Source organism: Aspergillus viridinutans (assembly GCF_018404265.1).
Source record: "Aspergillus viridinutans IFM 47045 DNA, scaffold_5, whole genome shotgun sequence".
In the NCBI taxonomy this organism is placed as follows: domain Eukaryota; kingdom Fungi; phylum Ascomycota; class Eurotiomycetes; order Eurotiales; family Aspergillaceae; genus Aspergillus; species Aspergillus viridinutans.
The window spans coordinates 2,267,994-2,282,282 of record NW_025091221.1 but is presented as its reverse complement, the minus strand read 5'-3'; the positions used below and the strand labels follow the sequence as shown (position 1 = coordinate 2,282,282).

Below are 14,289 nucleotides of genomic sequence, written 5' to 3'. Positions count from 1 at the left end.
TCTGGAGTTTGTCTCGATCATGGATGAACTCTTCGATGTTTTTGAAGACCAACCACAAGCGGCAGCGAAGGTCACCGATGGCGCGCCCAAGCGACCCAAGAAAGACAAGAGCAAGAAGCGTCAGGTAAATGGCGATGTGAAGGAAAATGGCGCAGCGACAGAGAGCAAGGAGGATATCGAGATTCCCGATGCACCTGCTGGAGAAGTCGGGGATGGAGAACAGGCTGAAGCGCCTGCGACCGAAAACAACGAGCAACAACCCGATGCGAAACGTCCGCGACTTGAGAAGGAACCGCAGCCTATACTAGCAGACGAATTCGAGACGGCGCAGGAGCGCGAGGTTGCAGCATCTGCAGGTTTACAAGCCGCAAAGGAAACAACTTCCGTCAAGTTGTCGCACCAGGTTCGGCATCAAGTCGCCATTCCGCCCAACTATCCATACGTACCAATCTCGCAACACAAACCGCCTGAGAACCCTGCGAGGGTGTGGCCATTCACGCTTGATCCGTTCCAGCAAGTAGCCGTTGCATCCATTCAGAGAGAAGAAAGTGTTCTGGTCTCGGCTCATACCAGTGCCGGTAAGACGGTAGTTGCGGAGTACGCCATCGCGCAAAGTTTGAAGAACAACCAAAGAGTCATCTACACAAGTCCTATCAAGGCTTTAAGTAACCAGAAATACCGAGAGTTTGCGGCAGAATTTGGTGATGTTGGTTTAATGACCGGTGATGTTACTATCAATCCCACAGCGACCTGTCTGGTCATGACAACAGAGGTAGGCCTCCTTGACACTTCAAGCGCAACCTGGGTGTTTGCTGACGCGCGCGCCTAGATTCTTCGGTCCATGTTGTATCGCGGCTCGGAAATTATGCGCGAAGTTGCATGGGTCGTTTTTGACGAGATCCATTACATGCGTGATGCCAGTAAGTCATCGGGAGTCTGACCTTTAGAAGCTACTGACAGCTATGGCAGTTCGAGGAGTGGTTTGGGAAGAGACCATCATCTTGTTACCGGATAAGGTCAGATATGTATTCCTGTCGGCGACAATTCCCAATGCTATGCAGTTCGCCGAATGGATCGTCAAGATGCACAACCAGCCCTGTCACGTCGTATATACTGATTTCAGACCTACGCCTCTACAACACTACTTCTTCCCCGCCGGTGGCGAGGGAATCTTCCTCGTCGTCGACGAAAAGGGAGCGTTCCGGGAAGAGAACTTTCAAAAGGCAATGAGCAGCATCGCAGACAAGAAGGGAGATGACCCGTCTGATGCTATGGCCAAGAGGAAGGGAAAGGGTAAAGACAAGAAGTTGAATAAGGGCGGAACTGAAGGCCCGAGCGACATTTACAAGATTGTGAAAATGATCATGCTGAAGAACCTCAACCCCGTCATTGTCTTCAGTTTCAGCAAACGTGAATGCGAGTCCTGCGCTCTCAAGATGAGCACCTTGGCTTTCAATGACGATTCGGAGAAGGAGATGGTATCCAAGGTTTTCAACAGCGCTATCGAGATGCTTTCCGAAGAAGACAGGAACCTGCCTCAAATTCAAAACATTCTACCTCTGCTTCGGAGAGGTATCGGTGTCCATCATTCTGGGTTGCTTCCTATTCTCAAAGAAACCATCGAGATTCTCTTCCAAGAAGGACTTATCAAGGTGCTGTTCGCGACGGAAACGTTCTCAATCGGTCTGAACATGCCTGCAAAGACTGTGGTCTTCACGAGCGTCCGGAAATTTGACGGTTTTAGCCAGCGCTGGGTAACGCCGTCCGAATTTGTCCAGATGTCTGGCCGAGCTGGTCGAAGAGGTCTTGATGACCGCGGTATCGTGATCATGATGATTGGTGAAGAGATGGATCCTGCGGTGGCGAAGGAGATTGTGCGCGGAGAGCAGGATAGGCTCAACTCGGCTTTCCATCTGGGATACAATATGATACTGAACCTGATGCGTGTGGAAGGCATCTCGCCCGAGTTCATGCTCGAGAGATGCTTCTACCAGTTCCAAAACACGGCCGGTGTTGCCGAGCTCGAGAAACGTACGCTTAATCACTCGATAACTAGAAGGAGAATATTTGTGCTGACCCTGTTGCAGAACTCCAGGAATTTGAAGAGAAGAGGGCCAACATGACCATTTCTGACGAAGGCACCATTCGCGAATACTATGAATTAAGGACGCAGCTCGACAAGTTTGCAGATGACATACAAGCAGTCATCAGCCACCCAGATTATTCTTTGGCCTTTATGTCTCCGGGTCGTTTAGTGCACATCAAGCACAAAGACAAAGACTTCGGATGGGGCGTGGTTGTCAATTACAAACAACGGAAGCCACCAAAGAATTCAACGGAGGAGATTCCTCGTGACAAGAGATATGTCGTTGATGTTTTGCTCAATATTGCCGAAGGGCCGTCTGTGGCCACAAAGACATTTGAGGAGTTGCCGTCTGGAGTCAGACCAGTGAAAGAAGGGGACAACTCTCGGATGGAGGTCGTTCCGGTCCTTACCGAATGCATCCGCGCCATCTCCCATGTACGCATGAAGCTTCCCAAGGACCTGAATCCAAAAGAAGCCAAAAATGGAGTCAAGAAATCTCTTGCTGAGATCCATAAGCGCTTCCCTGATGGCATTGCTACACTTGATCCGATTGAGGATATGAATATCAAGGACGAAAGTTTCAAGAAACTACTCAGGGTAAGACATATATCTTCTTCTGCATTTACTTTGCATTGTGTGCATTGCTGACTATCATCACAGAAAGTGGAAGTTCTCGAGTCTCGTTTGCTTTCCAACCCGCTGCACAACTCACCCCGGCTACCAGAACTTTACGAGCAATATTCCGAGAAGGTGGAGTTGGGAACAAAGATTAAGGAGACGAAGAAGAAGATTTCCGAGGCCATGTCCATCATGCAGCTTGATGAGCTCAAGTGCCGTAAGCGTGTACTTCGTCGGTTCGGTTTCATCAACGAGGCCGAAGTCGTGCAGTTGAAGGCACGAGTCGCCTGCGAGATCAGCACAGGAGACGAACTCATGCTCAGCGAGCTTCTTTTCAATGGTTTCTTCAACAAACTTTCCCCGGATCAGATCGCTGCTGTATTGAGTGTATTCGTTTTTGAAGAGAAGTCCAAGGAGACTCCTGCTCTGACGCGGGACGAGCTGGCGAAGCCCCTAAAGGAAATCCAAGCGCAGGCCCGGATAGTTGCCAAGGTCTCTCAAGAATCCAAGCTGGCTGTCAACGAGGAGGAATATGTAAACAGTTTCCACTGGGAGCTTATGGAGGTCGTCTACGAATGGGCGAACGGCAAATCCTTTGCTGATATTTGGTAAGTTGTCCATCTGTCGGCACTCTGAGTCAAAGTCTACTTCGAAAACTAACTCGCCTGTCTCATTAGTGGAATGACTGATGTTTATGAAGGATCCTTGATTCGGGTCTTCCGTCGATTGGAGGAGTGTCTCCGTCAGATGGCGCAAGCCTCCAAGGTTATGGGTAACGAGGAACTCGAGAGCAAATTCGAGGAAGCTCTGACTAAAGTGCGCAGGGACATTGTGGCCGCGCAGTCCCTGTACCTGTAAATATCATTTTCTTTCTTTTCTTTTTATACCTCCTATGACCTACGTTGGTAGGGAGCATGTATGTGTCTATGGTCACAATTGTTTTTGAAGGTCTCGCATTTCCCTGGCGTCGGAAATGGAAAAAAGGATTTCATTGTTTGGTTCCTGTCTACTCGAATGGACGACATACGTTTCTATGATTTTAAAAACTTGTTCTCGAGCTTTTATCGATCACATATAATTGTAGAAATTAAACCTCGTCCCCTGAAATTTCACTTGCAATGATCATGGATGGTGTCATGGACCAAAACCTGCGCAGTCGGCCTGCGTTGCCTCCCGCAACCGCCTGCAAAGTGCAAGTCCACCGCTTTTCTTTCTTTCGCCCTTCCCCACCACTCACCTCACCTCACCCGTCCTTACATCCTCTCTCTCTCTCTCGCTCTCTTTCTTTTCTCTAATTCTCCATCTTCTTCTTTTGTTTGGAATCTTGTCTTCCCCTTGATATACCCCTCCTTCCCGCCCTCCTGCTTTCCTGTGCTCGAAATCCTCGTTTCCCTCTGCCATAGGGAGATATCGGTACTTCTTTGCCATCAACTGTTTGTGACCCATCATGAACAGCTTGGTGGCTACACCACCTGTGCCTCCACACTTCTACGAGTATTCTCGTCTCTCCTCCCCACATCCAAGTAAGTGACTTTTGGGGTTCACGGGATCGAGATTTGGAGCTCACCATTATTCCAGTGTCTACCCCTACTCATACACCCAGCAACCGTAAACGGAAAGCCGATGATGATGGCAATGATCACGATGGACGGATGTCAGCTTCTCCCACCAACTCCCCCGCCTTCACTCCTCGATCTCTTCCGGCTCCTCGCTCCTTCAAACGGTCCCGCCCCAACGTCTCTGGCAGACCACTCTCCCTCCCTCGACTCCTGGAAACCCTCGACACAGATGCCTTGAGGGGGATACTACGGTCAATGTGCGAGCGTCACCCGGCTTTGGCTGACGAAGTGATTCACACATCTCCACGCCCGAGTGTTTCCTCTGCTCTCCAGGTTCTGCGCAATTACCAATCGACTTTACAAAACTCATTCCCGTTAGGTGGCAATCCTGAGTCGGACTATGCCTACAATCGTGTCCGACAGCCGCTGGGGAATCTGCTGGATGCTCTGAGTGATTTCACACCGCATTTCTTGCCACCACATGAAACTCAAGCGTCCGTGTCTCTGAGTTATCTAGACGGGGCTACAGATATCATTCATGCATTGCCACGATGGCACTCACCACAGAACAACATAGAGCGGGACTCTGCGTATGATGAAATTTGCAAGGCATGGATTCTGGTAATCCGAGAGGCGGCGAAGCGTGGTGGCGGAATTCAGCTACAGTATGGTGGATGGGATCAGAAACTGGCGAAGCATAACCAAAATGCCGGCGGTCGACTTCAGGCTGCCGTTAACGAGCTTGGTAACATCTTGGGTTGGATGCACGGCCCAGACTCCCAAAGCTATGGAAGCTCGACTGGTGGGGACCTTGTCTCGGTCCGGGAGCAGTTACTTTCCGGCACTTATGGCTTGGGAACTCCCGTCAAAGTTGGACCCTGGTAGAGAAGCACTTCTCGCAGTCTCGCTTGTTAAATGCACCATTGCGGCAGCGGTGCGGTTTTACTCGTCATTTTCGATAGCTACTGTCCGATTCCTCGACCGTGCACGCCTACATATGATACGATCACGATACCTATTGCATGAATTAGAGAGTTGAGGATCTCCTGCCGTTTACAGTTTGCAAAGGGACACTGCGCTTTATTTATTGTGTCATATTTCCGAGCACCACGCTCGTCGTCTTCTTTTTTATCGTTACCTAGAGAGAACACAAGGCTACGGGGAATACGTCAGTTATCGCGTCTTCTTGCCTGTCAAGGTACATCATACCACCGCCGACATGAACCATCACTAGCCTCTTTTCCTCGATTTCTTCATTCCTTCTACTCACTTTTCCTTCTTCATTGCTGTTTTCATCCTGCTACGGCCGACTTCTGAAGATTATCCCTGAATTTTGTGCCATTTGACGGCAATCATTTCCCCTATGTCCGCTACCTGTCTTGTATACCCTTTGCCCATTCTTTTCCCGCTCTTCTCGATCATACTGGTGGCTGAAACTTGGTGTCATTTTCAATTACGGTGGCTTCGATCATATTTATTGTGCCAGATGGGCCATGTGTCAAGTAAAAGATACAGATGCTCTCAACCCGTGCATGGCTAGCATGCTCGGTTTTCGATGAAACAAGTCGCATTCACAATGCGTCGATTGGGAATTTGTGTCTAGACAAGCTTTTTAAACCAGCAGAATGATTGTCGCCTCGCAGCACTGTGGAATCTCAGAAGCATCAGAGACCTGTCCTGGTCCAGCTACATGTGGTTATGCGTATTGGCCTCTTGCACACAAAAGCAACTTAAATAATGGATCTAGACGGTGAGACGGAATAGAAGGGAAATGACCGTGGACAAGATTGTAATATCAGTCATGTATTCAGAATGAATCTGCAAAATCTTGGTTGATCATGAGTTAGATGAGTATAGGTAAATGTAAAAGTAAACGAGGGAGCTCCAGATCATCTTGAAGCCAACGTTGGTAGTCATATTCTCGAGAATTAAGAGCGATGGTTGAGTCGGAAAACGGAGCAATGCATGACAAAATTGCACAATGGAGAAACCGCGTTCTGTAAGGCTCATGATAGTGCACGCTTCATGACACGGACGAGCCACCCTGCATCCTCCCAGCCTCCATTCTCCCCCGGCTTCTCTACCACAGTCGAACCTATAGATTCGTCAGCCGACACGCTAGCATTGTCGTCGGTCAATTCCGCCGCAGAAGAGTGATCATCGAGGACATTGTTCTCGTCTGGAGATACGTCGGGATGCGTTGCTGGCTGGACGGACTGAACATTTGCAGAAAGAGGTAGATCTTCGACACCGAATAGTGTCCACTCGACCATCCGATCGATCCAGCTGCCCAGGCCGAACCCCCGCTCCCGAGTCAAACGCTGCAGTTCCTGCTCGTCGATCTCGTCCTCCGAGTCGGACTCCTCGTCCGAGGCCGATGCATACCCGTCCTCGAATTGCTGGATGGATGCCATCTCCGCGCGGATACGCTCATCCACAAAGTCAGGGACGAAATGGCGTGTCTCCTCGTCGGGACCGGCCGAGTCATGAGCATTCGATCCTGATCTAGTGGAGAGCGCATCGAGGCTCGTCATAGCCAGATCGGGTCTGCTGTTCCTTCGACTTGCCGCACGGGATCCCCATCTCGAATGCGCGGCCGGCGTAGACCTCCCGGATCTCGACCGGCGGGCCAAAACCGGGCTATCGTGATTCGTTTCCGAGACGAGGCTTGTCGAGCTCTCGCGCTTCACAAGCCAGCTCTGGCCTTTCTCCTCTCGGGTAGACGAAGCGAGCGCGATCCCGGCCCGAAGCATCCATTCTGCATCGCGGCGTCCGGCCGACTCGGATGGCTGATGCCGCGACGAGGATGTGTGTTTCTTCCTGGATCCGTGTGGATGTTGGTGATGATGCAGGGGTTGTGCGTCGTCCTGGCTCTGCAGGCTGCTGTCGCTGCGGTGGATACGACTTGAGCTCTTGCTTCGGGAGTGCAGACGGACTCGGGATCCGCTGCGGGAATACGAGAGGACGCCCGGGGTCCCTGGAACGGAAAAGCTTGAGAGATAGGATGTCCGGGTTGGTGTGTCGGCAGGTCGCTCATCTCGTGGTGAGAAATAGTCCTGTGGCTCTGTGTCGTCGTCGATGGGGAACCGATTTGTCAATGGTGCGAGCGAAACATGATTTAGTGAGGGATATGAGCGACGGGATCGAAATCCGCTCCCGCTTTGGGATGCAGAACCCTGTGGAGCTGAGTGAGTAGATAGAAGGAATACAGATGGAAGGAGAGACCCGTACATCCATTCCGATGTTCTGCTGAAGAGCTTGATGAAGTCGTTCTGGGCTGGAAGGGGAGAGGAATGATCCGCTTAAAGAGCTCTTAACAGCTTGCAAGCTTGAGGTAGTAATAATATGGGATGATGTACTTCCGTAGAAGAGGAGGTGCGGCGAGGATTCGCTGACTCTTCCCTTCTCCGCCCGAGCTGTTGGCTGTCGGCATGTGAAAGTGGGCTCTGGGACAGACAGACCTTAGCTCGTGCGAGTAGCTTTTTGGTCTAGGATCGGATTGGAAGAGTGCATCATTGTAGAGCCCGAACCCGGTGAACAGATATTCTTGGGTTCTGGCAGTACTCCGTCGTGGAAATACCATATGATGAAGCACAACCTGGGGTAAATCTCCACATCTCCACTATATACTATCCACCTGATGATACACAGCAATTCGGTGCCAACATAGTACATAGAACTTAATAAGAAATATAGCACTATACACACAAGGCTAGCCGGCGCAGAATGGTATTCGATTTGCTAATTTGATTTTGGCTTGCTTTTTCTACAGAATGTATTCGATTTTCATACGATCTTCCCCTTGTTCACAACGAATGCCTCGATAGCCGAAATTGCAGCCCACAGCCGGTTCTCTGCCTCAGGGAAGACTAGGGACCGCTGGCTGTAGAAGACTTCATCGTGCACCTCCTCCGGGTGACGGGGCAAGCAGTGCATAAATTTCCACCCTTCCTTGGCACCACCACGCTTGGCCAGATCGGCGGTGATCTGGAAGCCTTCAAAGTCCCTGAGCCGCTTGATCGATTCGGCTTCCTGTCCCATGGATACCCAAGTGTCTGTGACCAGAACATCTGCGCCCTTGACAGCTTCCTCAGGAACAGTGGTCTGGATGAGTTTTCCGGGGCTGGACACGCCTTCTCCGGCCTTCCCGATGATCTCCAGCATGTGGGCAGGAATCTCATAGCCCTTGGGTGTGGCAACGGCCAGGCCAATGCCCATCTTGGCTGCCGCAATGGCCATATCAAACAAAACGTTATTCGCATCGCCGATCCAGGCGATCTTCAAGCCCTCCAGACCCAGGCTGGAGAGACCATGAGCCTTGGGTGTGAATGTTTCGTGCATGGTCTGAAAATCGGCAACGGCTTGCAGCGGGTGAAATGAGTCACAGAGAGCGTTAATCACAGGGACGGTTGAGTGCTTTGCGAGGTCGGCAACTTCGGCATGCTTGCCGACGCGAGCCACGATGCAAGAAACCATTGAAGAGACCACCACCGCCGTGTCGTATAGGGACTCATTAACACCCAATTGAATGTCATCCTTTCCCAGAAACATCGGGTGTCCTCCCATCTGCACCACGGCACCCTCGGTCGAAATCCTGGTTCGAGTACTCCGTTTACTGAACATCATGGCCACGGTCTTCCCGGTCAGGGCTCCAAAGAGATTTTGAGGCACGGAGCCCGATTTGATCGAGCGTTTGTACGAAGAGGCATTGCGGACGAGGGTAGCGAACTCGGTGGGGTTCAGATCGGCAATAGAGAGAAAATGGCGAGGTGCGAAAGGAGAGGTAGGGGGGGTAGTCTGGGACGAATATCGTCGCAAGCCATTGAGGGGGACTCGTTGACGCAAGTGTTGGCCGTTCAATGCGCCGTATCGGGCGGCAGCGAGTTTTAGACCGCAAGCCATGGTGGTTGAGATTGAAATATGGAATTGAGAGAACTGACGACCCTGTAGATGTGGTGGTATGTAAGTCAGTATGACTCAGAGATATTATCCAAACAATTACACAGACATACCTGGTCTACTTTACCTGGAGATGATTCAGTCGAAAATAATAGCAGTCTAGTATATCCAATTATCGGATCGACTCATACCAAATTAAATAGCTGATAGTTGATAGTTGGCTAAGCTACTGGACTGGTTGGTTGAGCTCCTCCACAACTGGAGACGCTCCTATCAGCATTTTATTATTGGGCTGTTGGCGGTGTTTGTTACGTCGTTGATCATCACCTAGGTAGTCTTACCTATCCGATACTCCAAGTATGGATACCTTACTTATCTATCCATCAACCTATTCCTGTTCTCCTCATCTTTGATCTTATTATTGTTATAGATTACATCCTTCTATAGGACTTATATAGATTCTTTGTTCTATCCCCACAAGTCCTCTGAATAATTATCCGTTCTATCGCTCCACATTCGGCTGTCTTCCCCACTCCTCCAGCCATTATGGCTGACGAAGAACGCAGACCTCTGCTCAACGAGGGGCCGTCTACAGATAGCTCATCCTCTCAGGCAGATCGACCGATTCGACCATTCGAGTTGTCGTCAGAGTCTACGCCTCTCTTAGTCCGTCGTGATGACGGTGATATTGTTGCATACGGCACGGCGCCTCGGAGAGCATCAGCCTCATCGTCAGCGTCTGAGACCTCCAGTTTGCACAAGTATTCCAAGCGTTTAAGTGGCAGGATAAAGTGGCAATTTCTCTGCGCGTTCGTCACGCTGACGGCTGTCGTGTCCATCCTTGTATTCGCTTTTGTGGCACCAGCGGTCGTGAAGGAATATGCAAAAGAAGCCGCAGTATTCAACCCTACGGATATCTCCATTAATTCGACCACTGAGGATGGTGTGCGAACCAGAATTCAGGGGAAATTCGTCTTGGATGCAGACCGTGTTCAGAAGCGGTCGGTCCGGACTCTAGGCCGGTTGGTCACTTGGATTAGCAGGGAAGTGGAAACGGGTCAGTCGGAGGTACAGGTCTACCTTCCGGACTATGGAAATATTCTCGCCGGCACGGCCTCTCTGCCCTCCATCAAAGTGAATGTTCAGAACGGCCATACAAACAACGTTGATTTTCTGGCCGATTTGATCCCCGGCGACCTTGTGGGTATTCGTGCAGTGGCGGACGATTGGATTGAAGGGACACTTGGTCAGCTCAGGGTCAATGGAAAGGCCATTGTTCATCTCAAATCTGGTTTACTGAGCTTGGGTGAGCAAATAGTGACTGACTCTGTAACATTCAAAGGTTAGTTCTGTCCACCCGCTGCTGTTGTTAATCTTTGGCAGAGGGTTTCTCAATCGCTGATACTGTCTCTAGATAAAGACTTCCCTGCTTTGCCTGACGTCAAAATCTCGAAGCTGAATGTCTACGACCTGGATGGCCCTGGTGGAAGTGGCGCATTGGCGTTTGATGTGTCGCTTACTGCATCGATTGATTCTCCTTTGTCCCTGACGATACCCTCGCTCGGCTTTGAGCTGCTCGTACCGAATTGCTCGCCGGGGGACCCCAACATCTTGGTAGCAGATGCGCTCACAAAGGAATTTCAGGTCGAACCTGCTGCCAGCGCTGTCATGAATGTAGTTGGTACTATGCAAAGTCTCTCCGACGAATTGACAAGAGTGTGTCCCGGAAGGGAAGACTCACCACTTGATTTTCTCGTCAAGAGCTATATGAACGGCCGCCCAACTACGGTTTACATCCGTGGAGCAGATAACCCATCCCTGGAAACTCCATCTTGGCTTGCAGACATCTTGAAGGGTGTCACAGTACCAATGCCCCTCACAGGACATGCACTGGACAACTTGGTCAAGAACTACACGATGTCAGACGTGCATCTCAGTCTTCCAGATCCATTCGCTGAGCCAGACTCAGATGAATCTCAACCAAGAATATCGGCTCTGGTCAAGGTGCTAGTTGCATTGCCGGAGCAGATCAACTTGCACGTAGACATTCCACATGTTCGTGCCAATGCTGATGTCTTCTACCATGGGAAAAAGCTTGGAGTCATGAATCTTCCAAAGTGGCTGCCCGCCAATGCAAGTTATATCACAGACACAGACGGTTCCCAGGCGTTGCTCGTAAACTTTGCGATGAAAGAAGCACCGCTAAGGGTTACTGATGAAGATGTTTTGACCGAAATCCTCCAATCTCTGATTTTTGAAGGGAAGCCGGTTGACCTTCGTGTCGTTGCAGCGGTCGATGCGGAAGTTGCAACGAAGCTTGGCCAGTTCACCGTCAGAGGCATACCGGCCGAGGGAGCTGTTCAAGTCAAGCGTGAGTAGATTGGCGAGGACAACATCCGAAAAGAAATAGATCACTGATCCCTGTGTAGCCCCGTTCTCTGGCTCTTTTGATGAATTGATGCCACGGCTGAAGTCCCTCGAAGTTGGGCCTACAACTGATTCCTCCATGCTGGTCAAAACGAGAGTGAATGTCACCAATCCAACGGAATACTCAGCTGCAGTACCTTACGCCGACTTTCTGATGTTGTACAATGGGACTAAAGTTGCCCATATCACAGCCCTAGACATCGCGTTGGCTTCGAAGGCAGATGCTACAGTTCGGGTCGATATCATGTGGGAGCCGTCCAAAGGAGGTCAGGATGGTGTAGAGGCTGGCCGAGAATTTCTATCAAAATGTGTCTCAGGTAAGATACATAAAACCTACCTTAGAATCATTCATGTCATCATCAAGGTTCTGACCAACGTCTAGGGTCCAACATTACCGTGACGGTTCAGGGTCATGAAGGAACTATCCCGACATTACCTAAATTCGGGCGAGCATTATCAAAGTTGGGCTTTGAGTTCCAACTTCCCAGGATGTCCATTCCCGGGTCACCCAAGGCACCCAATGGTGACAATGGGGACACCAGGTTCATTCAAGAAGCCACGGTACTACCTGCCTTGATAGGAGCCGTTTTCCCCTCATGAGCCTCGAATTCGTCCTAGCCTGCCATCAGTGGGCAATGTGTTTTTTGGCATAGAGCCCATTGTTCTCGGACCAGGTTTCTTTTTGAACAGGGACTAATCTACCTGCGCTCTTAGCTGCACCTTTGGTCATCCACTGCCGAGTTCACCCTATTTTCGCCTCTCCCGAAGACGCTGATAGACATCATGTCTGTGCAAGCCAACGCTTACTACTTGGGACACGAAGAGGTCGGCAGTATTAACTACTCCGTTCCTTTCCAGGTGCCCCCGGGGGTCTCGAAGACGCCCCGGATGCCTGTCGAGATGAATCCGGACGGTATCGGCTACGATGCTCTGAAACGAGCTCTGGGAGGTTCACTTGAACTTGATGCAATGGCCACGGTTGGCGTTCGGGTAGGCCACTATACAACCACAATTGACTATCACAGCAAGGGAATTCGGGCCAATGTGAAAATCTAATCTGGAGTATGTGTTTTGGGGGTTAGGGGACTTTCTTGGCGCTCTTAGGGTATAAGGTAGGCGTTTGGGTATGGATTCTACTGCAGGGTGATCTGAGATCACGTATAGATGAGCCCGATTCTACAGTATGCTTTTCCTTCGGTATCTACTCAGATTTGCTAGCAGGCTTTGGATTGAGATTGCATTGAATGGGAATTTAAAACACGCGACTAGCGGAGTGAACCAAATTCAAGGAAGAAAGCGCTAGGATATACAAGTAACAAGCACGATGCCCCGACACTGATCTCAGAATGAACCAATCAAATTGATATTCCCAGAAAAAAGACATATCAATTATAAATTGCTACCAAGGAACACGGTCAATTTCACCAGGCTTCGAGTTACAACTAAGAAATTTGCTTTTTACAGCAGACGATTTCGTATCGGGCATTGTAATTAACCAGGAGGAAGGGCGCTAGCATCGACGACATCAGCGGCCTCTTTCTCAAGCTCCTCACTGGGCTCAGAAGAAAGAGGAGAACGAGGAAGGGCCATGAGACCAGTCCGCGTGGACTCGAGAATACCGAAGGGGCTGACAAGCTTCAGGAACGAGTCAATACGAGAAGGCTTGGCGGAGCTGTCGAAATGTTAGCCGATGCTAGATCGCGAATTGCAAAGGAGCAAAAGTATAAAGCTTACACTTCAACAATGCAGTTGTTGGTGCTGATGTCCAGAACCTTGCCGCCAAACTGGTGAGTCAAGCGGGTGATGGCATCAAGATGCTCGTGCTTGTGTCTCAGTGCCTGACTGGGAGGCAGATGGCGAGGATGAAACTCGACTTTCTTGCTCTTCCCATCACCAGCCTTGTTGTCCTTCTGCCCTTCCAGGGCGTCACCGGGCATGGTGATCTCGCGGTGGTGCTGGAGCAGCTCCTCGAAGAACTCGGGGCCCAGGATGCTGACCTTGGCGAGCAGAAGCTCGCGCTGCACCAGGGCCGAGTCGGTGTAATCGAGGACGGCCCAGACGGGGACGAGGTCGTCCAGCTGTCTGCGCGCCTGCTCGACGACACCGTCCTGGCCCTGCAGCACGATGGTCATGCGAGACAGATCCTCAACCTCGGTGTTGCAGACGACCAAGCTGTCGATATTGAAGCCCCGGGCAGCCAGGATTCCAGACACGCGGGACAGCACACCGGGCTCATTCTGCACCAGGCAGTTCAGGATGTGACGCTTCGGAGGATTGGTCGGTGCGACGGGGGTCTCGTACAAAATCGACGAGACGGCCGTGGGGGCGTCCCATTGCGGGGAGGTATCAGAAACAGGCAGGGGGAGAGGCGAGCGACGATGCAAGGCCTTGTAGGCCAATGCCGAGGTCGAGCTAGACGATGCTCTGGATGTGGTGAATCGGGGAAGACTGGCTGCCACTCGGGAGGTTTTGGAAGACACCGCTAGAAAGGGCGCTGATGCTGCCGACGACAGCATCAGAGGGCGTCGGAAAGACATTATCTCCCGAATTGACCTGCGACAAAAGCAGGCAAAACAAGAGAGGCTGATCCGACTCAATGGAGTCTTCTTTTAGGACGAGAGGGAGTCAAGTGTCGGTAGTCATAAATCGCACTTTATACTCACGGCCTTCCGACGTCGGGGGCGCTGACTCAGGCCCGTG

General features: G+C 50.9%; 5 protein-coding genes across 5 annotated transcripts; 3 read left to right on the top strand and 2 right to left on the bottom strand.

Moving 5' to 3' along the window:
- Window positions 1–19: 19 nt before the first annotated feature.
- Aspvir_007729 (ATP-dependent RNA helicase MTR4) lies at window positions 20–3,562 on the top strand (the record flags this gene model as incomplete). The annotated part of the gene is made up of 6 exons (XM_043270907.1): window positions 20–772; window positions 830–920; window positions 970–2,031; window positions 2,088–2,683; window positions 2,747–3,312; window positions 3,382–3,562. 6 exons carry the CDS (start codon window positions 20–22, stop codon window positions 3,560–3,562), a joined length of 3,249 nt encoding a protein of 1,082 aa, XP_043126842.1.
- A 589-nt stretch (window positions 3,563–4,151) lies between these two features.
- On the top strand, window positions 4,152–5,148 carry Aspvir_007728 (cut8/STS1 family protein; the record flags this gene model as incomplete). Its single annotated transcript, XM_043270906.1, has 2 exons — window positions 4,152–4,227; window positions 4,283–5,148. The coding sequence occupies 2 exons, from the start codon at window positions 4,152–4,154 to the stop codon at window positions 5,146–5,148; spliced, it is 942 nt and encodes a 313-aa protein (XP_043126841.1).
- A 1,121-nt stretch (window positions 5,149–6,269) lies between these two features.
- Window positions 6,270–9,165, bottom strand: Aspvir_007727 (uncharacterized protein; the record flags this gene model as incomplete). The annotated part of the gene is made up of 2 exons (XM_043270905.1): window positions 6,270–7,439; window positions 8,056–9,165. 2 exons carry the CDS (start codon window positions 9,163–9,165, stop codon window positions 6,270–6,272), a joined length of 2,280 nt encoding a protein of 759 aa, XP_043126840.1.
- A 543-nt stretch (window positions 9,166–9,708) lies between these two features.
- On the top strand, window positions 9,709–12,645 carry Aspvir_007726 (uncharacterized protein; the record flags this gene model as incomplete). The annotated part of the gene is made up of 5 exons (XM_043270904.1): window positions 9,709–10,504; window positions 10,577–11,533; window positions 11,592–11,906; window positions 11,972–12,150; window positions 12,304–12,645. 5 exons carry the CDS (start codon window positions 9,709–9,711, stop codon window positions 12,643–12,645), a joined length of 2,589 nt encoding a protein of 862 aa, XP_043126839.1.
- Window positions 12,646–13,080: 435 nt separating this feature from the next.
- Aspvir_007725 (acetolactate synthase regulatory subunit) lies at window positions 13,081–14,126 on the bottom strand (the record flags this gene model as incomplete). Its single annotated transcript, XM_043270903.1, has 2 exons — window positions 13,081–13,261; window positions 13,324–14,126. 2 exons carry the CDS (start codon window positions 14,124–14,126, stop codon window positions 13,081–13,083), a joined length of 984 nt encoding a protein of 327 aa, XP_043126838.1.
- Between the last annotated feature and the right edge of the window lie 163 nt (window positions 14,127–14,289).